The sequence below is a fragment of the Carassius carassius genome, chromosome 39 (genome assembly GCF_963082965.1).
Source record: "Carassius carassius chromosome 39, fCarCar2.1, whole genome shotgun sequence".
In the NCBI taxonomy this organism is placed as follows: domain Eukaryota; kingdom Metazoa; phylum Chordata; class Actinopteri; order Cypriniformes; family Cyprinidae; genus Carassius; species Carassius carassius.
The window spans coordinates 2,311,540-2,338,538 of NC_081793.1; the positions used below are offsets into that span (position 1 = coordinate 2,311,540).

The 26,999-nt window shown below is 36.1% G+C and overlaps 1 protein-coding gene across 3 annotated transcripts in view; it reads right to left on the reverse strand.

The window, feature by feature from the left end:
- Window positions 1-26,999, reverse strand: part of tanc2b (tetratricopeptide repeat, ankyrin repeat and coiled-coil containing 2b) — a 136,681-nt gene that overhangs the window by 74,205 nt on the left and 35,477 nt on the right. For all 3 annotated transcript variants that reach the window (XM_059530393.1, XM_059530394.1, XM_059530395.1), the window contains exons 2-4: window positions 24,545-24,647; window positions 7,072-7,143; window positions 5,059-5,250 (exon numbers count right to left, since the gene is read on the reverse strand). In XM_059530393.1, the coding sequence (XP_059386376.1) occupies window positions 5,059-5,250; window positions 7,072-7,143; window positions 24,545-24,614 (334 nt within the window). In that variant the 5' untranslated portion in view covers window positions 24,615-24,647. The remainder of the gene's footprint in view (window positions 1-5,058; window positions 5,251-7,071; window positions 7,144-24,544; window positions 24,648-26,999) is intronic.

A 26,999-nucleotide genomic window follows, 5' to 3' on the forward strand; every position in this document is an offset into this window, starting at 1 on the left:
TTCAGGCTAATCTATTTTAGTATAATGTTTCTTCATGGATGCACGGAGGAACCAGTTGCTCTCAAGAGGAGTTAATGAGAGTCGAAAAAAGAGCTAATCATTGCATTGTAATTGTGGTATGGATTGAAGAGGAAAAGTGGACGCAGATCAACAGCAGAGGAGGAGGCATCATTTCATCAGGCCAATTAATTGGCATTGAGGGAAAATGTAATTTTGCCCCTTTCCTTAGAGATCTATAGGGATAGCAGTAAGGCTATTGATTGTGGTAGTTAATTTGGGATTGGAATAGGAGGGTGACGTGAGGCTTGATCTTCAGAGAAGTGAATCATGTTATTCAATTGGTGGAAATCAGCAACATTGGTGGTCACGCTACAGCAATGCTTCTCAAAAAAAGAGTCAAAGATCAGTTCTGACTGGGTCACGGAGAGCAGGAAATAATAAAAACAATCATTAATGGATAATAATAAAATGCAGCATGCATAGTAAGGAAAATAAATGCTATATATTCATATTTTATCTGTGTTATGAATATGAGTTCAGTTTGTACTGAGTGCTATCCAATAAAAACATATATACAATGAATCCAGTACAGCCAAATTGACAAACAAATAACTTTGAGTCAGTTCTTTTGAGTGATTCGAAAATATCCAGTACAATCAGTGCAGTTTGATTTTTGATGACTCTTATGAGCTTATTCTTTCCTGTGAATCTAAAACATATGATGCAACTGGCTCAGTTTGAATTTCTGATGACTTCTATGAGCTTATTCTTTTCAGTGAATCACAAAATACAGCGTGACCGTGTAGCCCAATTCCCAAAACAAGTGGCTCTTATGAGCTCAGAAAGATGAGTTACCCATCTGAAATTCAGTATAATTTACAGCATTAGCAGAGAAAGAATTTCCTACACAGTGAGTCAGAATCCATTGAATTAAATCAGATGGATGTAAATCAGAATGAAATTGACAAAATGTGCCTGTGGCTCAAGTAACACAATATATATAAATGTGTATATATATTTCAAAGCTGCATTGTGGAATATTGGAGTAAATGTTATATCCTTACATGTTTTATTTGGTACTTATTATTTATATAAAAAAAAGAATCTCAAGAGTATGACATCATATCCCATTATCCACATTTATAATTTTGACGTTAAGTGCATTTTGAGGAATCAACAAGTTGTCTCTCAAATGCACTGCGGCCCTTATTTCTTATACCGCAATACTAAATGACAACCCGGTCTCAACAGACCACACATACAGCTTCATGAAATCTTCAATAAATCAGCTAAGCCACATCGGGTGCTATATATCAGACTTTGTTATGCTCAGAGGTGAATTAAGTGCCTCCCTGCAAGCTTCTACGTCAAATTAATTGACGTCGCAGCTGTGCACCTGAGAGAAACAGAATTCAGTCCGCAAAAAACAAAGACCTCGTGGCATTTTCAATCAAGAACTGCTGGTTGTCACACTTTCACTACTCGCTGAGGCTGAACTGATGGAGGAGGGATGCATCGGACCCCCCGCCTCAAACCGGGAGGCTTAAATCAGGATCTGATTGATTGGTTAAAAAGGTCACTGCTCTCTTGCTGGGCTCTGTTCAAATGTGAAGGTAAAGAGATGGAGACAATCTGCCGTTTTCTCCTTTTCTTCACCAGTAGGTAATCACCCGACAAATGGAATGAGGCAAATAAGAAGGAGAACAAAAGAAAGAGGCGAGTGAAGAGGATGGGAGGGGTCACCTTTATTGATACGATAACAGACACCAGATATGAGATTATGAGTGGAGAAAAGGGGGAAAACGGATTAGAGAAAGTTGCGAGCTAGACTCAAAACCACAACTCAATGTGTCAGATAGGGCTGGACGATTAATCGAAAAGTAATCAAAACCGAAATTCAGAACCTCTAACCGACATAATTTTCCCATGTCGGTTATTTCGTTTTTTTAATCATGTTAATACTTGACCCTTAAAAGCATACTAGCGCGTGTGTAGCCACGTGACTCTGCTCCGTCCAGTCAGTGGCATAAAAGCAAAACACGGAGGTGAACGCCAGTTCAACACATAGTGATGGCCTTGTGTCTTCACTAAACTTTGTCAGTTGTATTTGTTTTATGGTTTGGACATTCAAGCGATTAGACGATCGGATGTGTATTCTTATTTCGAGCTCCCATGTTCACGCACAGGAACACAGAAACTAGTTGTCAGTGCTGTCCTGTGATTTATCACTAAAGTAGCTTAGAATCTCAAGACTTATTATAGCATATTTTTCTACTTTTGAAGAAACTAGGCTATTTACAACCCACAGCTTCACAATAATATAGAGACGGTATGACTAATTCACACACACAATCTCGCGTACTGGTACTGTGCTAATTTATCTTTATCTGATCTTTATTTATCTCTTACACCGAGCAATAATCTGTAAGAAATGTTACGAACATAGATAAAATAACTGCTGATAGTGAGCTATGATGTCAGATCTCTCTTTCAATAGGAAAAAATATCCCACCTTTAATAGTCAATCATATTTACAGTACAAACCTTTTCAGTGAACTATGAGCAGTGGCGGAGCCAGAGGGGTGTCCAGTGCCATCCGATAGGCCACCCCGGGTGCAACCCCAATAATTACTATGCTACTATTTCATTTTCTTTGTTTAATCGTACTAAAAGAAGCATTTATTTTAGCCACGAAATCAAGGATGCGACGCGTCTGGTCTAGTGTTCCGCATCGCGCTTCATTGCGTCTATTTCCAGCCTCTCGTGCACGCGCTCTCGCCACACAGGTTCATTTTCGCGAAAACATCGCAGAGCAGCGAGGACACAGACAACGAGCTGACAGACACGACACAGCAGAAAACTAAGTCTCAGCATTCAAAATCTTCATTCAGATTTTATTAAGAATTTCAAACGATATATAGTTTTGGAGCTTTTTAGTAGCGTGAACAGGATCATTACAAAAATCAATTTGAGATATAACCAATGGATGGATAAGCACTTCAGTGCTATGTTGGAAATAGGGAAGAATGAAGCCTAGCAATGTTGTGTAGAGGGAAAAAAAATGCAGAACGGGAAATATTACTAATATGAGAACCAAACGAAAGCAAACCATCCGGTATAACACCCAGACTTTTCACTTGGGTAGAAAAACTGTCTGGGCAATTATCAATAACCAAGGTAAAGGACTGAGTTTTAGATAAAACAGAACCCACAAGGAAATGTACAGCATCAATGGCATTTTCTTTTCCTCTTGCCTCCATATAATGCATATCAAAGTAATGTTTATAAGTGCAGCTGCTTAGTTAACAGTGCTAACCAAGGAAACTCTATATCGCTGCTGTTCCATAAGCGCCACCTGCTGTCAGAGAGTGAATCTGCATTTCAGTCAGTCTGTCTGCTGTTTTTGTTGACTACTGTCAAAAAATAAATTTTCTGTTGTACCGAACTTGTATCAAACTTCTATGTACCGTTACACCTCTAGTCTTTATAAATCAATAATCTGCTCTTCAAATCATAATCTGTGAGAAAAGGTATAACATTTGTTTTTACTGCCATTAGTGTTTAACTCATATATGCCATGTAATGGCTTATATGGGAAAGTGGATAAATATGCACAGACACACTTTGATTATGTGTACAAAAATAGAAATGTCTTGAATATTTCCCAGCACTTTTGCCACTGTTGACCAAGGGGAAACAAAATAGTGGGGAAAGCTGGCAGGAAGAGAATGGATGGAATTCGAGGAAAAAACATTGGACAAAAATATGAAATATTATATTATAAATAATATTATCAAAATAAATATATATAAAAGAGCCATCTTCCCTTACAAAGTCTTGGAACCATTTGAAAAAGTGGAATAGATGCAAATCTATCCTTGTATATAAAAGATCATTCATTTTATAATGTATTATTTTGACTGAACATATAACTGCAGTGAATTGTTTAATTCTTAGTCCGTGGTATGTTTCCGCTCCAATATAACAGGACAGTTCTCAAATGCAAAAGCAACACCTTATTAAGTTCTCATGAATATGCAGAAAATGGATGAAAAATGGGATGAAACGGCGCTCATAAAGAGGCCTGACTTTCATTATCAGAGATGAGAAGCTCCACAACTCTGCTTACACTGGAGAATAACAAATCAGCTGGCAAAAACCCACAGCGATTAATGCTGGGGGCGAAAGAAAAAGAAGACCTCCAAATTGGTAAAAAAGAAAACTTTTCTGCTGCTCCTAAACAAGGTTTAGATGACTCTCTAACCATTCATCTTTAAGATCACTTACTGGAATTAAACTCTTAAGGTTATTAAAATATGTTATGGTTTGTTGGCTCGGGCATGAGAGCACTATTTATCTCATTTCCCCTCTCTTTATATGAATGAAGCTGCTGCCATTTTGTTTTCTGTAAACTATAAAGCACAAAGTCCAAACTCTGAAACGAATCATCCAATCTGGATGAAACTGAACCCTGAATCAGTGCAGTAGGGGACATTAACATCACAAAGAGCAAAAGCAGAACCAATGAGTGACTCATATCAACAACACCGCTGTCCTTTTCAGCAAAACTCCCACAATGCACTTGATTTCACAGCAGACAAAAGTGCAAGGACATGCTCTTCTTAATAAGACTGTAAGAGTCATGATATAATGACAACTCTCTTATTTTTTTTGTCCAAACCAAAATTCAGACACTTTCATATCTGGTAAATAATTGCAAACTAACACACAAAATACACACATTGATTAAGATGACATTTTGATGCTTAAACATGTATTTGTTCAAGCTTTAACTGGAATATGAGGGTGGCACACCCTAGTGGACACATCCAACACTAACTAGGGGCCCTAAACGTATTTGGACACCCAAAGCGCACATTTGAAAATGCATAACATTTAAATGTAAATTTAAGAGCAAAAATGTAAACACATTAAGAACAACAAAAACATCTTCTCAAGCAAAATATTTCAGAAGTTGTTTGATAGATTTTGAATGTTCTTTGAAATGTATGTGATGGTATTATCTTTGTTGGCGTCATGACTGAGAGAGTTCAGTACCTGTGTCTGTGCTGAAGATCTTCCTGACAGATGGTGGTCTTGAGCTGGAGGTCTGGTGGGTGAGCAGAGGCGATGAGGGCAGAGATCGGGACACTCCCTCCATCATTCGGATGTGCTGCAGCCCCTCAGCCATGGAAAGTGGAGGCACAGCATAATCCCCCTCAAAGGCACAGTCACTGTCTATACTGCCACCTACAGGATTGGAGGACACATGAGATAAAGAACGTACATCATTAATTATAACAATAGACTACTTGAATAAAATGCTTAAAAACACACATTGTTGGCCACACACCGTGAAGTTTCAGGAGTGACAACCGCATTTAAATAAAGGAGTGAATTCTCAAAATTGTGTGTGTGTGTACGGGAACAGAACTCAGTCAAATTTAGCTGTCTTTTGTTTTTTGGAATCTGCTATTTTTAACCAAAATAATATTACAGCAACCAAAAACTTAGTTGGTCGGCAATTTTATATATACCTCCTTCGCCAGAGTCGTCATGTTTTGTTTATGTTTTGAAGGCTACTTTGCAGAGCCGGCTTTGAAGGGTTGCCATGTCCATTTATTATAAGCAATGCTTACTAAGCATCTTTGGCCTTGGCTCATAAAACAATCAGATTTATTGAATTAGTAAAGCAGGCAGGTGCATTTCGCTAAATGTTGATATGTAGCTCATTTCCAAGACATCACATTTGGATTTGAGTTTATTCTGGGCTTGTTCTTATCTGTTGTTTTTCTTTTTTTATAGCAAGATCTGGCAACACTAATGAACTAGTTGTTTAGTTTCCATAGAATTTCTGTACATGCGGGTGTCACTACCTGAAACTTTCAGGAGATAATACGGTTGTTACTCCCGTAATTTACTGAACTGTGTGTGTACAGAACACGATGAAGCACCAAAAGGTAGATTGACAACCAAATTTAAGAGCAGTATGTACAAATACTTATTATTATGATTATTATTATTATCTTGACTATAGTTATAATTCTTGCCTATGAATTTACATGATTTGGGGTTTTTTTGTTAATTGAATGCAAGAATGGCATCTGTTGAAGACTTTACTAAAGCTCCGTCTGAGACCTTATCAAATTTGTTGTCAAAGTCCAATTGTAGGTTTATCATTTGATCAAAATAAATACATTTTGAAGACGGATAAAGTAGTTAAAGAACATTAGTTTGATTTGGAAAAATACGTCGGCTATTGAAAGATTTCCTCCTCAATCTACTAAAAAAGAGTTAATGTGTTTTCTAGATCTAGTTAGTTATTACCAAAGTTCTTGTCCAGATTTTTCTACAGTTGTTTCGCCGTTGATTGATTTGTTAAAAGGGTCTACAAAGTTTGAGCGGGCTCTTAACTGTCAAAGGGCTTTTGACAATGTGAAAATGTTGTTAGTGACAGCTCCGGTCCTTACATCGCCCACGTTTGATCGACCTTTTAAAATCCAGGTCAATGCAAGTCAAGACAAGACAAGAACCAGCGCCGTTTTGTTGCAAACAGACGAGAGTGGAATATAGTGCCCCTGTATACTTCTTTTATCAAATATGTAATAAACATTAGAGAAATTATCCTGTGATCGAAAAAGAAGCTTTAACCTTGATTTGGGCGCTCCAACACTATGATGTTTATTTAGGAGGAGGCACAGAGGTGTTGGTATACTCTGATCATAATCCCCTGACATTTTTGCATTCGTTGCAAAGTCCCAATCAGTGTTTGATGCTGTGGTTTTTATTTTTACAACCGTATAATTTGAACATTCGGCATATCAGAGGAGTTAACAATGTTATAACTGATTCGTTTTCGCCGTCCGGTATTGACTGATTCTAATGCTTTCAACTTATCTTGACTCCTGACTTCTCTCTCTTTCTCACGTTAAATAGCTCCAAGGATCCGGAATGCTAGAGATAAAGAGGCTAAGAGCCTTCTGATGATGCAACTGAATTATATTTAGCAATGCATAAGCAGTTACTGGGCTAAGTTGTACTTTATGCACAACTATTTCAATCAGAGCTTACCTTGGCCAGTGAAGTTGTGAAGGGGATCCAAGCTGGAGCTCTGCAGGTCTATGGTCTCCTCGTTCCCGCCATCTGCAGAAGAGGTGCGAGAGAAAGAGCAGAGCGATTGAGCACGAGGAGGAGGAGTGGGTCCTGCTTGAGTCCGTTCCAGCAGATACACCAACTGGGCATCCAGTAACCAGGTTTTAGTGTGCAGGACTCCTAAAAGAGTGCTTGCACACAGACCCTCTACTCTCTTTTGCCGGGACCGCGACTGGCCCCGCACGGTGGCCATGTGTGAAACTGAGGGAAGCTTCCATGTTTTTATCTTCCCCATAATAAAGCCTAAAGTTAATCCAGCGAGCGATGATGGAAATGGACAGTGCTGCAGGAATGAGAAGCACTGTGCAGGGAAATAATCATGCTGTTCTGGAGTGCTCTACTTTTGTGGGTATGAGAGGAGAGAGAATACAGTGGCTCTACTGTAAATGAGTTGTTCAATGATGGATTAGCATGGAGCTAACGATATCAGGATCAATTACTTTAGGCCTCGGGGGGCTGGAGAGGCCGGTCTGGCCTATTAGGACAAGAGTACGGCACGTCAATGAGGATTAAATTCATCTCTGCAGAACAGACCTCTTTATAGATCTTGATCTGTGGCGGAAAAAAAGGTAAACAAAAGCATTGAGTTGGATGCTTAGATTGGCACAAAATGTGCCTTTTTTTAATCTTCCTTGAATTCTGAAGTGGTTTAATCTGTACAGGAATTACAAATGAAGGTCTGAACTGTGGAAATTAAATTAAAATGAATTTTACGCATTTGATGCAAAAAATAAATAAACTAAACACTGTGATCATCAGGGTGCAGAACTAAGCCTAATCGATATGTGAATATTAGCTGCCTGAGGGTCAAGCACTGTACCAGTGCATACATGTGCAATGTAGGCCAGTGCTGACCTGGTCTCAGTCTCAGACGTCACGGACCGCTGGCTGAACAGCTGAATCTCCCAATCAGGTCCAAAATAACACTGGACACCATTGATTTTAATTTATTTACAAAAAACATGTGTGAGAGTAAATGCTGACAGAACTTTCATTTTTGTGTGAACTGTCTCTTTAAGCCAAAGAATGTGAACTGTACTGCTTTGAAATTCTATATATTGTCTTTTGATATAATTTCTAGTTCTATATTGTCTTTGCAAGGCGATAAGTTATGTTACATCTGTGAATTTAATATCCTACTTCTTTCTGTTCTGTTTGGACTCCACCTTTTGCTGCTTGCAGCTATATTCATATAAGATAATGCAAGGCTCTTATGCAAGAATCTATAGACTTCAACATCATCATCTCTGATCATTTTTAAACCTAAACAAGCCAGCTCTCTGTGCCCTTCCCAATCTGTAGATCACCGGCTGTCTGGTTCAGCCTGCACAAACAGTCATCAGTGAATCTGTCCTATTCACTTCTATAACCGTCTGGTTTAGTTCGGCCACTAAATCAGGCATTAAAAGTATTCAACAGATAGTCAGGGCTGCTGAGAGGATAACTGGTGCACTTCTGCCCTCCGTCCAGGACTTACACACCTCCAGACTGAGTATAAGCATAGGAATAAAGTCATAAGACACACACACACAGATAACACAACATGCAGGAACAAGGACAGTTTCTTCCCACTGGCCATCATCATCATCAAAATCTTCATCATCTAGAAAAGTTAGCAGAGTTTTCCAGTGCAATTTTCTCTCTGGCATTATGCAATGAAGATTATGTAAATATACAATTTCTACTGATGCAATTCACCAGAGATACTAAATTGTACCAGAGTGTATTAGGGGTGGGAATCTATCTCACAATTGGATTCGGTTATGATTCGAAGGCCCATGATTCGATTCGATTAACGATGCATCAATGCATCACAATGTTGTCATACAGTCTGTGAGGGGTGGGAATCTTCAGGCACTTCACAATCTGATTTCAAAACGATTCTTGATCTACATTTTCCCCCAATTAATTCCTTTGCCCTGCAAATACAACTTTACATCTTAAACAAAATTGCAGTTATATGTTTTTTGTTTATGGTTGGAACCTGCAGTACTGCCATCTAAAAAATGTAGGGTTGTGATTCTTCACTGGTTTCACAATTCAATTCAATTACGATTATCATTATGAACTCAATATCATGATGCATCACATTCTCAGTTGTCAATATTACTGCACATGGCTACATTTTCATATAAACTTTATATAAATTTTTTGGGGGTGTAAAAATTTACTTTTTTATTATACAAGCACATCAGGCTATTTAAAAAAAATTAAATTTAATAAAAAAATAAAATTTAAAATAAGTGTTCTTTAAGTGTATTTAAGTTCTAATAAGTGTAATATGTAACAGGTGTCCTGCCGTCTGCACAAATCAGCAATTGGTTTGCATATTCAGATGCGCTGCTTCAAAAAAAAAAAAATGTAAATAAAAAAAATATGATTTAATAAATTATGAAAGCTTTTTTGAATTTAGCAGATTAATTTGGTTTCCTTTATAACAATTCGGACAAATTGTTTGCAACCACTAGTAAAATGGCCTTTTATCAATTAATATACTGTATATATATATATATATATATATATATATATATATATATATTTTTTTTTTTTTTTTTTTTTTTTTACTAATGTCATACAAACCCTTCCAAGTACTGAAAATATTATACCAGTATGACAACATTGCATGAGAAAATGTAATTAGAATGACAATTCATGTTTAAGTATTTCCTTAATATACACTACCGTTCTAAATATTGGTTTTGGAAAGGCTTTTTATGCTTTTGAAATACGTCTTTTCTGCTCACAGAGGCTGCATTGATTTAATCAACAACAACAACAAAAAACAAACAGTAAAACAGTGATTTAAAACATCTTATTTTTAAAATAAATGTATTCCTGTGATCAAAGCTGTATTTTCAGCATCATTCCTCCAGTCTTCAGAGTCACATGATCTTCAGAAATCATGAAAATATCATGATTTACTACTCAAGAAACATTTATTCATTCATAATATTAATAAAGCTTGTTCTGCTTAATATTTTTCTAAAAACAACATACTTATTTTTAGAATATAAAGGATTTATGAAAAAATAAATGTTTTGTTTACGTCTTTACTGATACTTTTAAATTAACTTAACATTTTGCTGGGAGAGAAAAAAATAAAAGCTCTTGTGATTCAAAAATGTATTTATCGTTCAGGACAGAAAAGATGCATCAAGATGTCTAATGCTAACTCAAGGCTGTCAATGCAACACACAGACAATAATTTAATAACTTATAACAGCTTCACTGAAATGACTGACTGTATTCTGTCCATATCACCGGTGTGTCAGTGCTGAACAACAGAAAGTGTTATTGAGCACTCTCACTTTAAAGTGAACAGATGCACTTGAGTGAATCATCAGTGATAAAGCTATAACAGACATCTGTTAAGAGAAGAGCACATATATCTAAATTCACTTTAGTCATCCTTTCATCCATCACACACATCTTCCCATTTATGAAAGCACATTTACAGAATATGAAGCTTTCTGTAGAAGTATGCATTAATACAGTGCTTAAAGTGTTCAGGCATTTTTTTTCATTATACATTATTATAGATCCTACAGTGAAATTCTGTTATTTTGAATATATGTCTTTAAAGCTCTATATGTCATAGTATTTAACATATATCTGAAATAGATGTCCTGCAAACACACACACACACACACACACACACTTTCCTCTTCAACAGCTCTTGTCTCAACAAAATTAATAAGTCAATAAAATAAGTGCAGAGAATCAAAATCAGAAATCAATATTTGGGGGTTTACACACCCTCAGACCATCCAAGAAGTAGTTGTGTTTGTTTCTTCATCAGATTTGGAGAAATGTAGCATTACATCACTTGTTCACCAGTGGATGCTGCAGAGAATGGGTGAGTCCAAACAGCTGAGAAAAACATCACAATATTGCACAAGTAATCTAATTCTGACGGCACCCATTCACTGCAGAGCATCTGATGAAGAAACAAACTCATCTACATCTTGGATGGCCTGAGGGTGAGTGAATTTTCATTTTTGGGTGAACTATTCCTTTGTTTGGAATCACATGCTACTAGGGTGAATTAAATTCATTATATAAAGACTCCTTTCTCAAATACCACATTCTGTAGCTTCTTCAAAGTGATGATTGAACTCTACAGGCTGTTTGACAAGTGTCCTTGTTCAGAAACAAATATGAGGCATTTCTTCAGCAGTGTCTCAGTGCTTTGATATATAATATTTATCCTGTACACTTTTTGTTTCACTTCATCTCTACTTTATTTTTTTTGAGTGTTCATTTATTTTCTCTCACAGCTGTCTTTCAGATTCACAGGCTGAATAATCCCTGAACAGTGGGTGTTTTATCCAGGAAAGCGACAGCTATTTTAATTATTCACAGGTAGAGGCCAATTAGAAGGCAATTGTGCTCTAGTTATAATTGCGTCCTGTGTGTTACATCTGCGAAATCTTGGGGCTTTTTCAGCACAGGAGCTGAATACATCTGTTTTTATAACATTTATTTTATTTTTTCATCTGCACTAATTATATTTCCAGACATTAAACAATGGCACATTAGAATGAATCGTTTGGAGTTTCAGGAAACTACAATTAAAGATCTGACGTGCAACAATTACAGCTATAATCACACAATAGTTAAGGTTTTTGTATTTTTGCATCTACTTATCACAAAGTTTGTGAAGTAGTTTCAAATCATCTAACCAGCAATATACTGTTTAATATATTGTTTGTTTTTGTGATTTATTTATTTGTTTATTTTGCATGTTTGTCACACTAGATTACTTTATTTGGCGAACAAAAGTTTCTAAAATATGAATCATCTATTTAAACCAGTTCACTGCTTTTATTTTTAACATATATACTTTTCTTTGACAAACATTCTTTCTTGCATATCTGCCACACTACATGTCTTTGAATTGGTGGACATAGTTAAAAAAAATATTATTTAATATGTATATAATATTTTAACTATAATTTTTTATTGCATGTTTGTCACACCTCATGGCTTTGATTTGGCGGACACGTTTTTATTTATTTATTTGTTTATTGTATGTTTGTCACACCAGTTGGCCTTGATTTGGTGGACAACATCTTTTTAAATATTAGTATTTTGTGTTTATTTATTTTCTACGTTTTTCACACTTCACGGTTTTGAATGTGGTGGTTGTTTAATTTATTTGTTTGTTTGTTTGTTGAATGTTTGTCACACCACATGTCTTGGATTTGATGGACAATTTCTTTTTTTAATATCAACATTTTGTGCTTATTTATCTTCTCTATGTTTTTCACACCTCATTCCCTTGATTTTGTGGACACATGATTTTATTTGTTTGTTTGTTTATTGCATGATTGTCACACCATGTGGCCTTGATTTGGTGAACAAAATCTTTTTAAATATTGAAAATTGCACCCAGTTCAAAATTCATTATGCCTCATAAGTAGATGGCCTTCTGTGCAGTTATAGAGAAGGTTCTGGCAGTCTAGCAGGACAGATGACTATCGATGATCCAGCTCACCTCGAGTGACTACAGCAGAGCAGAACTAACACATCAGACTCGTCCATCAGGCAGATTTTTTTGGATCTGCCACCTACTGAAACTCTGCACAGACGGGCTGCTGGCAGTGACAGGACAGTGATGGACTTGTCAGCCTCAGCAACAGGTCCTCTTCACAAATGAGTTGCTCTTCAATCTGCTCCCTGCAGACAAGGACGAGTGTGTGGAGGTGGAGAGGAGAGAAGCTGACATGAGTGCTGACAGGCTGAATGTGGATCCACTACATTCAAGGCAGGGTGAACGGGGTCTGTTTTAGGGTCTCAGACAGCATATTCAGGGGTATAATCAAATCATATATAATCAGGGGTAGAATAAAAATATTTTTTTCACAGCAGTGCCATAGAAGAATCATTTCTACTCTGAAGGACATTTGGATAATCTGAAACCTTTTTCAACTATAAAGAGGGCACAGCTGTTTTCAACACTGATGATAATCAGAAATGTTTCTCGAGAAGTAAATCAGCATATTAGAATGAATTCTGAAGGCAGGGGCGTAAATTTCGGCTAACAGTTGAGGGGGTCAATAAACATAACATTTCTGTAGAGCAATTTTTGAAGGGGACACAAATAATCCAGCTAAAATTGTACTTTTAAGGATATGTATACACAGAGGAAAGCCATACTACTATTAGTGCAGCAGGGAGGCCATGCCAAATTAGACAATGTCAAGCTGTTGTGTTCAATGTTGACATTACCATCCGTCACAGTGTTGCAGAGTTTTCAAGTGGAATTGGGCTTCTTTTTCACTTTTGCCACACTCTGTTCTTCATGTCTGAGCCGTGGGTTGAAGCTATTTATTTTTTAATAAATTACAAACTAAAACTTTTATTTTCAATTGTAATAATATTTTACAATATTAGTTTCATATATAGATATATTGTATTTTATATCAAATAAATGCAGCTTTAGTGAGTGGAAGAGACTTAAAAACATTGGAAGGTATGGGATGGGATGGGATGGGATGGGATGGGATGGGATGGAATGGAATGGAATGGGATGGGATGGGAAGGGATGGGAAGGGATGGGAAGGGATGGGATGGGAAGGGATGAGATGAGAAGGGATGAGAAGGGATGCGATGAGATGGGATAGGATGGGATGGGATGGGATGGGATGGGATGGGATGGGACGGGATGGGATGGGATGAGATGGGATGCTATGGGATGGGATGGGATGGGAAGGGATGGGACGGGATGGGACGAGATGGGATGGGATGAGATGGGATGCTATGGGATGGGATGGGATGGGATGGGAAGGGATGGGAAGGGATGGGATGGGATGAGATGGGATGAGATGGGATGCTATGGGATGGGATGAGATGGGATGCTATGGGATGGGATGGGATGGGACGGGATGGGATGGGATGGGACGGGATGGGATGAGATGGGATGCTATGGGATGGGATGGGATGGGATGGGATGAGATGGGATGAGATGGGATGCTATGGGATGGGATGAGATGGGATGCTATGGGATGGGATGGGATGGGATGAGATGGGATGCTATGGGATGGGATGGGATGGGATGAGATGGGATGCTATGGGATGGGATGGGATGCTATGGGATGGGATGGGAAGGTAAGAGAATAATAACTTAGTATCATTGAGGTATACATTGAAGTATACATTTTTAAATATGTTCATATTTAGGAAATAATATATATATATATATATATATATATATATATATATATATATATATATATTAATAGGTTAACATTTAGAAAAAACAAGGACTGGACATGAAAAACTGAGCTATTCTGCTTTAATAAGTGCAATAATTTGGGCTTGCTGGTCATATTAGAGTGTGTATATCTATGAGAAAAGCATTCCTCTGTGGGATCCTTATGGTGACGCAGATTTCTGTGAGTGTGTGCGTCAGAGACCGGACTGAGCAATCAGCAGGCGCACAGCACAGCTACACTGCTAACACCAGCAAGATATGTCAATCCTCGGCAGAAACCGCCATTAATGCGTCCAAGCAGGCAGATGACAAATGTCCAGTACTGTACTACAGTATCTCAGAGCCAAGCTTACAGGAAATGTAATACTGTACATAGATAATCTAATCGATCAGTTACTGTAAGCCTGATACAATACGATAAATTCATAAAATGTATAAAAATCTGAGCAGATCAGAACCACATGGCTGCATCCTGAGAAGCAAGCAGTGAAAGACATTGTTAAAGGAACAATTGCAGTGAATGGGTGCCGTCAGAATGAGAGTCCAAACAGCTAATAAAAACATTACAATAATCTACACTCCAGTCCATCAATTAATGTCTTGTGAAGCCAAAAGATGAAGAAGAAAAAAAAAGTCCAAGGCATTTTAACTTTAAACTGTTGTTCTGGCCAAAATCTATAATAATGCTTCACTAGACATTAACTGATGGACTGGACTTGATTATTTGTGGATTATTGTGATGTTTTTATTAGATGTTTGGACTCTCATTCTGATGGCACCCATTCACTGCAGAGGATGTAATGCCACATTTCTCCAAATCTGTTCCAATAAAGAAACAAACTCATCTACACCTTGGATGGCCTGAGCGTGAGTACATTTTCAGCTAATTACATTTTTGGGTGAACTATTCCTTTAAGAATCTCACTAAGGCGGAGAAGTGGGAACGGCCCGGAATCCCATGATACAATGTCTATTTTGCTTCCTGTGAAGGGTTGGATGTACCAAGTGTTGCAATATGTTTCATCACAGAAGAAGTTAATATGGCGTTGCTTTGTAATGCCATGAGTTATACCCAACCTTTAATCAAGCAGGCATTCTCTTTCAGCCAGACATTTAATTAAAAAGCATCAGGTCTGATCCACACTGCAGCTTATTCTTGCCAAGAACCACCTTTTAGACAGGAGGAGATGCCTGACTGACAGAATGCAATCAAGTTGGTAAAACTGAAACAGATTAAACAACAACAACAGATTAGCATATGAAATGATATTTAAATAATGCCAGAGTAGTTTCTAAAGGGAAGAAAAAAAAACATAGAAAATAGCAAAAAGTGTGTATATAATCTGTGCTCAGACTTTCTGCCTCCCCAAAAAAGTGTTAAGTAACTATTAATATTAAGTAATTAATTCATGATTATCTAGTATACTTGCTACTAAGTTCCACAAAAACTTCAAACACTTTTTAAATTCTAGCAAACTCTGGCAAAAATCGATTCAGTATTGTGATGAAAGAGTATTGCAATATACTGCATTGATTTTTCTCCCAATAAAGAGCTTCTATAACAGAAATGCACAAAACACAAAAATGAGAAAGAACACAGACAGATTTTAGTAAGCTAGCTAGCCAAACAAACATTACAATAATTATTCAAATAAAAATCAATATTCACAGACTGTCACAATAACAGAAGAGGAGGACACATTGGTAACATCAACAAATAAATCTGTATTGAAAGGACGTTCAGAAAAGCAGCGATGCAAGCAGGAAAGTATGACGTTCAATGAAAGTCTTGTGCTGAAATAGTAAGAGTTCTTTTATTTTTGCAGATACTGGTTAGCGTAGCAGACAAACAGCGTGAAGACTGGAACCATAGACAGGCTGAAAGTAGGAAAGTGTCCAGGGTAAGTAGTCGGCTAACTCCTTTCTGTCCTAGGTCTAGACGAGACCGAAGAGTGTGTGTTTGGTGTTGGCTTTTGAAGAGAGGTTCTGAGGCACACCTCGTGCAAAACAGACCCTGAGTCTCAGTGTGCCTACTTTATACTTCGCCCTTAAAGTATGTACTCTTTTCAGGAAGAAAAAGTACACTTTTTAGTGTGTAGTAGAAAAGTAGGCAAGCTTTGGGACATACGATCACATCACACAATTGCGTCTTTAAAGTTCACATTGCTGTTGCAGATGCCCTTTTTGTAAACCTCTCCGTTGATCGTGTGCATCTGACACATTTGTAGTTTTCCTAACGCGTTTTATTCGTGTTTGTAGTTCTGGACTGAATCCTTCACCAAAATGCAATGGATTGTGGGGAATTTTAGCCATAAATCCACACTTCAAAAATCGACCGGAAATAGTATGCTTTGGGACACACTTATTCTAATCTCACATACTATTTAGGATGGATAGTATGAACATTGAGACGCAGGGCATATCCAGTAGGGAGAGTGGGAAGGCATCCTGGAGCTGTGGCAAGTGACAGGCAGTTGAACTGGGAATTAAAGTTAGGAAACTTCAAGAGTGACCCCAGCAAACCAGGACGGAGCCGACAGAGCTGTAAGCCAGGGCAAAGCTGATAGGATCATGGATCTGCAGGGCAGACGACCACCAGGGTGGAGCTGCAAACACCACAGTGGTGTAGGAGACCCTGGCTGAGCAAGTGATCCCCACTGTAGAGCTGAAACATCCAAGGCGGTGCCGAAGACCATCACATCCGAGCAGGTGACTCAAACCCCAGACAGAACAGTTGACTCACAATCATCAGGAGTGGCGGCTGGGTGATGGGCTTTTGGAGTGCTGAGACAGATTCAACAGACCAAATGAGACAGATAGACAAAGGGAGTTCTAGAATGGCCTCCATAGCCCTGACAGGACTGGCAAGGGATTTAGGAACAGCTTCCTCTGCCCTATCAGGACAGACTAGGAACTCAGAGACAGCCTCCACAGCTGTGATAGGATGGGCATCACAGGGCAATCAGAGAGTTCAGGGACAGACTTCTTGGCCATAAAAGGGCAGAGTGAGGCTTTGGGTTTGGGTTGGGAACCGAGAACCGGTTCTTATTCATATTTTTTTTAAGAACCGGATATAATAAGTTTTGGTTCCGAAAATGGTTCTTGTTGCGACACATGACCAAGTTTCCTGTAAAGGATGATACAAACCAAATAACAGAAATGCCACCCTGCTTCTTTAATTACTGAGCACACTGATTCCAATGATGTGCACTCCACAGACGCGCTGCGTTGCGTCTTTAACTACCGAACACACGTTTCCCTCGACTGTACGTGCATTTCGTCTGACTGTACATGTACCAGCAGCGTGCAACACCTGCCGCCACTAAATGACATTATATTTGTCCCATATTGTCATTAATATTCATACTGGCTTCAACTTGGAAAACTAAATAAATAGACTGCCATTGTTATGCAAGTATGAGGGTTAGATTATTTAGTGTACAGGTCATTTCAAGAGTGATAAAAAAAAGTGATAGGAAATATTTTTTTCATGCATTTTAAATGTTTAAATGTGGAAACCACTCATTGCATCACACCATCACCTGACTGTATTATTAATTGTAAAATAGGGGCTTTATGGAGAGTGTGTATACATTGAAAGGTAACGGTCATTGTAGAGGGAATGCTGAGGTTACAAATGATGAAGAGGGTAAAGACAAAGACGGTTCCCTTTATAATGATGAGCTGTCAATCACTTTCACTGTCACAGAAACTCCCATATAACCAATGAAACTGACAACACTGTTCAATTACTCTCTTATTTACACTGAATTTGTTATTATGAAAGCATTTTTTAGTGCAGAAATTGAGTTGCAATGGCGAAATCATTGCATTTGTGACTGTGATTGGCTTCAATCACAGCAAACTTTTCAAAAAGGGAGTGGATCTAAACTTTCTATCTATCACTTTCACAATTAGTTAATATTGGCAGCTGTAAAAGGAAAAACATATCAAAAGTGTAAATTGTAAATTTCGTATCTAAAGATGTTCGCCAATCATAGCTGAGTGAGACAAGCCACTTTAAACCAAGAGTTTAAATCAGAGGCCCAATATTTCATGTATTTTAGGTATTTTATTATCATTCTTGTACAAAAGAATTTAAACATAACCAAAAATAATATATAATTTAAATGTAAAATATTAAAATTATTTTTTTTTATCATTTTGGACATCTTTATTTACCCTTAACTGTCATAATACATTCAAATAAATTATAATCTAAAATCTTTATTTTTGGGAGAAAAAGTTACTTGTGAACTACTGATTCACTGACTGTTTTATTCTGTCCTTACAGCTTTTAAAACTCTTTTGAAACAGTAAGATTTAAAAAAAAAAATTTTAAGAATTCTCTTCTGCTTTTAAATATTAATAATAATAATAATAATTATTATTATTATTATTATAAAAAATGTTGAGCAGCAAATCATAATATTATATTGATTTGATTTCTGAAGGATCACGTGACACTGAAGACTGGAGTAATGATGCTGAAAATTCAGCTTTGATCACACACTGTCAAAACAGATAAAAGACATACACCTTTCTCCTCAATGTATGAAATGTCCCTCTGTTTCATCTCATCTTCTCTGAATGTGACTGAATCTCTTCTCGGGCTCAATACAGAAGTCCTTGATGGTTCCAAGCCTCTTTGGATCTGGCTAAATAGTAGAAATCCAACATAACCGACATCAACACAAAGTTACTTCCACCAGAAATTCAGAGCATTTGTCCATTCCTGCACTTTCAAAACACACACATCTGTCCTCATACATGTGGCTGGCCGATTTTTGAAGTACATGTACATATAACGATGCAAATGCAAGGTAATACAAAAAGAAAAAGGCAATTTGAGGAAGAGAGAGTGAAAAAAGCAGATGGAAATACGTGGGAAAGTTTGAAATGAAGTGCCATTTTAATAGCTGAATGTCATCATTATGTGGGTCAAGGGCACTAAACAGGCAAAGAGAGACCATGAAGCACTTCTACTGATTAATGTATGTGAGTCCTATAGGTGTATAAAAAGAAATAGAGACAGAGCATGAGAACTTTGAAACTGCTGACAATTCTAAAGTACATTAAAATAGCAAGGTCAAATGCTTATCGGTACCATATCAGAGCGACTGTCTGGTTTTACAGAAGTAACAGCTGCGTTTGGATGGAAATCACAGCAGTGACAAAGAGTCAGAGTGCACCTATTGAACTGGTCCAACAGGAAACAAGGCTACTTTGTATTAATTTTTTCCTAAATTCTGTCTTTTCTTTTTTAATTTTTCTAAATTCAGTTTTTAAAGCGATAGTTCACCCAAAAATGAAAGTTTGATGTTTATCTGCTTACCCACAGGGCATCCAAGATGTAGGTGACTTTGTTTTTTTGGAAGTACAACAATTGATTATAAGTTCCAGTCGTTGCAGTCTCTCAGTCGTACGACGCATGGTAAATGGTAACAGAATCTATGAGAGTAAAATAAACATGCATGGACAAATCCAAATTTAACCCTGCGGCTCCTGATGATACATTGATGTGTAAAGACACAAAACGATTGGTCTGTGCAAGTATCTGAACAGTATTTATATTGTTATTTTACCTCTAATTCACGCAATGTCCGAACTGTTAGAACTCTAGAACAGCAGCAGGTGCCTGAGGTATCTTCTTCTTCTTCTTGCTTTATGGCAGATCGCAGAATTATATGTGCATTACCACCACCTATCTCTCAAATGGACCATTGACACTCTATCTACAATCTGAATTAGGAGTGTCAATGGTCCACTTGAGAGATAGGTGGTGGATTTGTCTGTGCATGTTTTTTTTTACTCTCATAGATTCTGTTACCATTTGCCATGGATTGTACGAATGAGAGACTGCAACAACTGGAGCTAATAATCATAATTTGTGTTCTACTGAAGAAACAAAATCACCTAGATCTTGGATGATCTGGGGGTAAGCATATAAACATCATATTTTCATTTTTGGGTGAACTATCCCTTTAATGGTTTAATTGCATTTTAATAATAATAAAAAAGGTGTGTAATCAATTGAGTTCATCAACACAATTTGTTAACATTTTGACAATAATAGGGCTTATAAATATTTTATTTTTCTGAATTCCATGTTTAATGGTTAAATTAAATTTTATAATAAAGAAAAATGTCAAATCAAATTCATAAAGTTTAAACATAAAACAATAATTTATTAAAATGTAAACAACAATATGGATTTTTTAAATGTGTTGTATTTATTTATTTTCAGAAATTCTGAGTTGTCTGTTTTAATTATTCCGTATTGTTTTATGATTAAATACAAATTTGCTACAAAAAAAAGTAATCAACTGAATGCATAAAATGTAATTTTATCAAGATATTAATATTTTAATATGTAATGAAATTAATTCACGAAACTTTAACAGGTTATTATAACTTTAACAATAAAATGGCACTATGAAATGTTCTTTTTTTTCAGAAATTAGGCATTGTTTTCACTTTTCTGAATTCCATGTTTAATGATTTAACTAGATTTTATAATAAAAATGTCACATTAAGTAAAAATAGTAATAATATGTTTTTACAATCTTAACAACATGGCAATATCGTTAAATGATTTAAATTTTTACTATAAAAAACTGTGATAGTCAAATAAATGTAATCAAATATTAAATCTGAACAATTCCTTTTATTTATTTATTCATTTATTTATTTATTTATTTGGGGGGCGGGGCAAACAACAGAGACATATCCAGTCATTCCAGGTTTTTGCGATCACTGAATTTATCGTAAAATCAAGCAGACTCCGCAATTTTCACAAGAGCTTGCAATTTTTCGCAATTGCCACAGATTTTCCACAGATTTTGGTCTTAGACCCGTCCCATATCTGCATCTTAACTACCCAGACAGCACAATTACATCTGTAAGACGTCTACTAAAGATCTGGGAAACATCTGCTGTTTACTCTGATAAACGACTCAGAAACAGTTTTACATGCATTCTAATAAATGTCTATTTGACATCTGACCGGAAACGTCTTAGAGACATATTAGAGATGAGCAAATACTCTAAAAATACATCTTTCCTATGTAAATGCAGACATCATATAGACATCGCTGAGATCATGTACATGTTTGATTAGGGTGAGTGCTTTACTCTTACTTCTCACAATTTAATGGCACTGGTGGTGGTGTCCTCAAACACCTACAATTAGAAGAATGTTTTCTGTGGTATATTTTCACTACAAAACAATACGAAATACCACAAATATCACTGCAAATTTTGAGAAAAGCCACAGCAAAATCAGTCATTTTAGTCCGCAAAAAATGAGAAAAAGTCCAGCAGCAGGCTTTAGGTTTGTTCACAGACACTCACTCTTATCGCCTTTTGATTAAGTGTACAGTACCACTATTGATTCATTCATCCAAAATTTGTCAAATTCCACAACATTCTTTCTGATTTATACATTAAACCCAACATTTATGACTGGATTCCTGTGAAACTCATAGGGCCCTACATTGCACACGCTTTCCCTATTACTCCATTCCAGTGGCAAAAGGCTTCAGACATCGATGTAACATTTGAAACGAGTGTTTGATCTCTGGAACCACTGGTTAATGAAGTCGCTTCTGACTAAACCAACTCCAGTGGGAGGAACGTATTTGGGAAGCCGCGTGATGAAGCTATTGAGCTTTTCAGCTAATTGCACAGGGAGCTGTGAGACGCAGCACAGTAAATATGACACCAGAAAAGGATTGTTCTGTTCTTTCGGTTTCTTTTCACCTGATTCATGTCTCAGTCTCAAATAGACAGACATTTTAGTATCGGTATGAAGTCTGGCTCACTTTGCTGCTTATTTTGCCCATGAACTTTCCATTAAGATGGAAAGAAACAGTCTAATGAACCTCAGTTGGTTTGCTTTTACATACTGTTTAAGGGCAGTTAAAAGATCAAAGACATGATGACATCTATTAAAGTGACAGTGCACTCAAATATGAAAATTCTGTTATTTACTAACCCACGTTTTTTTGTTTTGTTTTTTTGAACACAAAATAAAATATTCCGAAGAATGCTAGTAACCAAACAGTTGACGGTATCCAAAGACTATAGTTTGGAAAAATATATAAACTATGGAAGTCAATGGCTACCGTCAACTGTCAACTTCAAAATATCTTCCTTTGTGTTCAGCAGATGAAAATCATACAGGTTCGGAGCATGATGTCAACCAGCATGCAGAAAAGTCATGTCGGAATTTCCATCAAAAGTAAAAAGCCTCAACTACCCAGAAGTCCTCACAGAATTCCTAATTACAATTTGTAAACTTGGAATTTTCTGAAAGCTCCAAATTGTACCACCTGTTCACTGCAATGTCACATGGAAACTCTCAAAATGGCAGCAGCTTTAACAGTAAAATCTAGTTATCTCATAATATTTCTGTTAAATAATTCAAATAATTGACTATTACATTAATGTATTAATAATCCAAGGTCTGAAAATAAACTAAACACATAATGCAGTTCAATGTTGTTAACAGAGTTAGATAATGTCTAATGTCCAGCTAAATACACTTGAAATTAAGTTTAGTAAGTTATTTGCATAACAACTGTGACCTTTTTTGTATTGTGGTTTTGTTTATTGATTCCTCAAATTACACAGATTCATTTCAAAATGTTATCAATATAATGCATAATTACATGGATTCATTTCAAATAGTGTTGCCACTGAAACACACAACTTCTGAGTTCAAGGAGGCTGTAAAATGTCAAATGGTACTCTCCAAATAAGGTAATTTTCTTTCAAAGATCTGAAGCCACCCTGGCAAATCCAGTTAACCATTTCTCTCACCACTTTGAACAGGGTTTTGTTTTAATAAATCTGACTGGAGCTTGTGATTCTTTGGTAACACTTTCCAATAAGGTTCATTAGTTAACATGAACTAAGCATGAAAAATACTTCTACAGCATTTATTAATCTTACTACTAATTTCAACATTTACTAATGCATTATTAAAATCAATAGTTGTGCTTGTTAATATTAGTTAATGCACTGTGAATTAACATGAACTATCAATGAACGACTGTATTTTCATGAACTAACATTAAGAAAGATGAATAAATACAGTAATGTATTGTTCATGTTAGTTCATACATTAACTAATGGGACCTTATTGTAAAGTGTTAATGATTATTTTAAGTGTCGCATGTAATATTTATTAGAGCATCAGCATATATACATATTAGGGCTGGTAAGCAATACAAAAATTTAATCTAAATAATTACATGATGTGGTGATTAATTAATCGAATTAATCGCACATCAAATTTGGAGAAATGACTCCCAAAAGATCATTTAAAGTCATTGTTGTGCAAAGCATCAAACAGAGATTACACAAAGTAGGTTCAGCAAGAAATATTTTGTTTGATAAAACTTATTACATATAGCCTACTCTTTTGGACCATGTGTGTACATGATTTAAGAATTGTCATTTTTGGTTGGGTGAACCATAATAAATTATTTTCTCAATTTTATTATTAGTACTATGAAAATATTAAATGATTTATGAAATGATACTCTAAATAATAAACTAAAACTGCCAGTAGGTGGTGGTAAATGTCTTAATGATTAAGTCATCGAGTCATTTATTCATTCGTTTGATTCGTTCAAATGGCTGATTCATTCAGGAGTGAAGTAAAGGGTTCTTAATGAACGGTTCATTGAATCATTAGACTTGTTTGACTTGAAGTGGATCATCACCATCAGACCGGGGCAAGAGCATCAAATGTGTTAATAATTTTAATATTAATAATGCGTAATAATGTAATAATACTGAAAATTCACATAAATATACGACATTTTAAAGAATATTTAAAAAACAAACAAACAAACCAAAAACATTATTTTAAATTGTCATAATATTTTACAATATTACCGTTTTTTCCTTCATCAACTAAAGTTTCATGAAATAGCAAATGCTGTATCAATTTATATAAACACAAGTGAATTGAACACTACTTACCATTAATGTTTTGTGCAGCGCTTTGTAGTCAGTTGAAAAAAATCAGTTTAAAAAATGTATTTTTTCCTTCCGTTGACCCATAGGCACCCCCCGAAGAACCATATATGACTCGAGAGCAAAGCACAAAGCCCACCCCCTCCCTGCCCCCTGACTTAGAGGATAAACATGAAAGTTGAGACTGACCACTGCTGTTTCGGCTCTTCCTGTTGCTTCTGCCCCCTGTCAGCAGCATCTTCAAGCTGTTTTTAAACATGGTGGCAGCAGGCAGAGGAGGCTAATCGAACACCTGTAGAGGAGGAGACACAGGATGCGTTTAGAAATGCATACATTAGGAATTGATTTTGAAATCATACTTTCTGAGTATTGAAATGGATGTGGCATATTATGCTGATACAGTATTAACCCTGACATATGTTTTGTTGGGAATCCTATTTGATATAGGAGGCTTTTTAAGGCTCATATGATTTAGCGAGAATATGGAGCTCACACCTGAGGAGGAAAAAATAACACCTGTCCAAACTAAGCAATAACATGCACTTTGGTGCAGAGGCTGATACGGTCAAAAAGTAATAAGAAATTCTGTAATGTAAATCAATGAGATCTTTATAACAGACTATGCACATAAAATGCATATAATTCTGTTGATATCCATAAGATTTACCAATGTAAAAAGTAAATCATATAAATCAGATTAAAAAAAATCTTAGAAAGACAATATTTAACATACAATGCAATCCAATGATGACTGAAACATTAACAAATAAACATTCCTCAAAAGACTGATGGATCATATTTAATGCTCATATTTGAACATGTTTTTTTTTATTTGAAAAAAAAATGACATGGATAATTAAACTAAACTTAAATTGAAATATTACTAATAATATCAAAGTTATTCTTACATTTACTTTATAAAAATCAGTAATGATTTCCCAGCAAAAAGACATGAAGCACCAGCTGGAGGTGGGCTTTTTCAATTATGCTAAAACGTCTTTTACTCGCTAAAATATTATAATCAAATGACAGAAGGCTTGTAGTTGATTGTGTACAACGGGCTTTAGAATTTTGACTTTATAGGGTTAAAAGTCATTGGATGATTATATTCTAACAAAGGCACAATTCAAATCGTTGACAAATTGCACTAAAAATGCATTGAAAAAAAAAACACCGCTTAACTTCATGCATCCACACACAACCAGAGGCTTGACAAAGGCTTTAGAGAGGATGCGACTTACCAAAAGCCATTATGTGTCATGCACTAAGCTGGCTTATTGCTTTCCCCCATGTAATCAAATTCAGAAACAGGCAAAAGAGTGTGTAGAAAACAATAAAATCCCTCCTGAAATATCCAGAGCTTATTTAGACCAGATGAATTGGAGGTGTAATGCTTGTGATAGCATGCGAGTACAGTAGAAAGAAAGTCGAGCTTTGATATTACCCAGTACCATTAGCAGGGATTCGTCTAGAAGTGCTTTCTGTTGGGGTGGGTGAATATAGACAGAGAATATTAGCATATAATCTAAGCGACTGCCTCTTCCTGTTCTCTTCAGCACTGTCTAATTCTCTCGCTCTCTCTGTCTGAGACAACTAATGAAAACAATCAGTCAGGGTTTGACTGGTTAGCATGGTTTGCCCCTGCTGGTAGTTGCTGTAAATACACCACTGCAAACAAAAAAGGGACCCAAAAGTGGACCCATGTACAATTTTCACTCAAAAATCTAATATCAATGACTGCTGTTTTAGGTTGCTATAGGTCAGTGCTGCTTCTCCTTATAGCCAGTCATGGAGGAAACATCCACAAGAGCTAAAAGAGCTCTGAATGAACACTGAATGTTGAGCGTTCTTGAACAAAGAGTAAATGCTGTCACAACGCAGTGTACATACAGCGATAAATGTTAAATATATGCAAGAACAATCTCAATTGAGTATGCAAATAGATGCAAAATAAGGCCAAACACAAATTTGAATGCTTAATAAACTGTCAATGGAGAGTTGCAAACTAATAAATAACATAATAACAAAACACAACACACCGTTTCTTAAAAACATAACATTTACAAAGCCCAAAATAGCTGAAATAATCTGTAAAAGATGTTTGAATGGTGTCTGTTTTAAATTGACTATATGGTTTTCATTAATTTCAGTATTATAAAAAAATAATAATAATGAAATTTTGCCTTGGCAAATAGTTTAAACTGTTTAAAAGTTTTTTTTTTTTTTTTTTGTTTTTTTTTACTTCACATAAATAAATAAATAAATAAAATTAACTTCTTTACTTATCTTCTCAAGAAAGTTTTCCATTTTTGTAGGGCTGGGAATCGATTCAGATGTACCAATTCGATTCAATTTCAATTCACAAGCTCTCGATTTGATTAAATTCTTTGTTTGATTCTCAATTTTTTTTTTTTTTTTTTACAATCAGTGAATATAGTTTTAATACAAATGCTATTGATATTTACAAAAAAATTATAATCAACATTATTATGTCTTTATATTTATTTGTAAAGATGAAGCTTGTAAAAGGGCACTTCTTTGTTGTCGTCTTGTCTGATGAACTCAATCAAGCGTTTTAATCACGGCCTCACCCCTCCCCATCCCCCAACCATTCGAATATCCGTAAGCGGGAATTATTTTCATG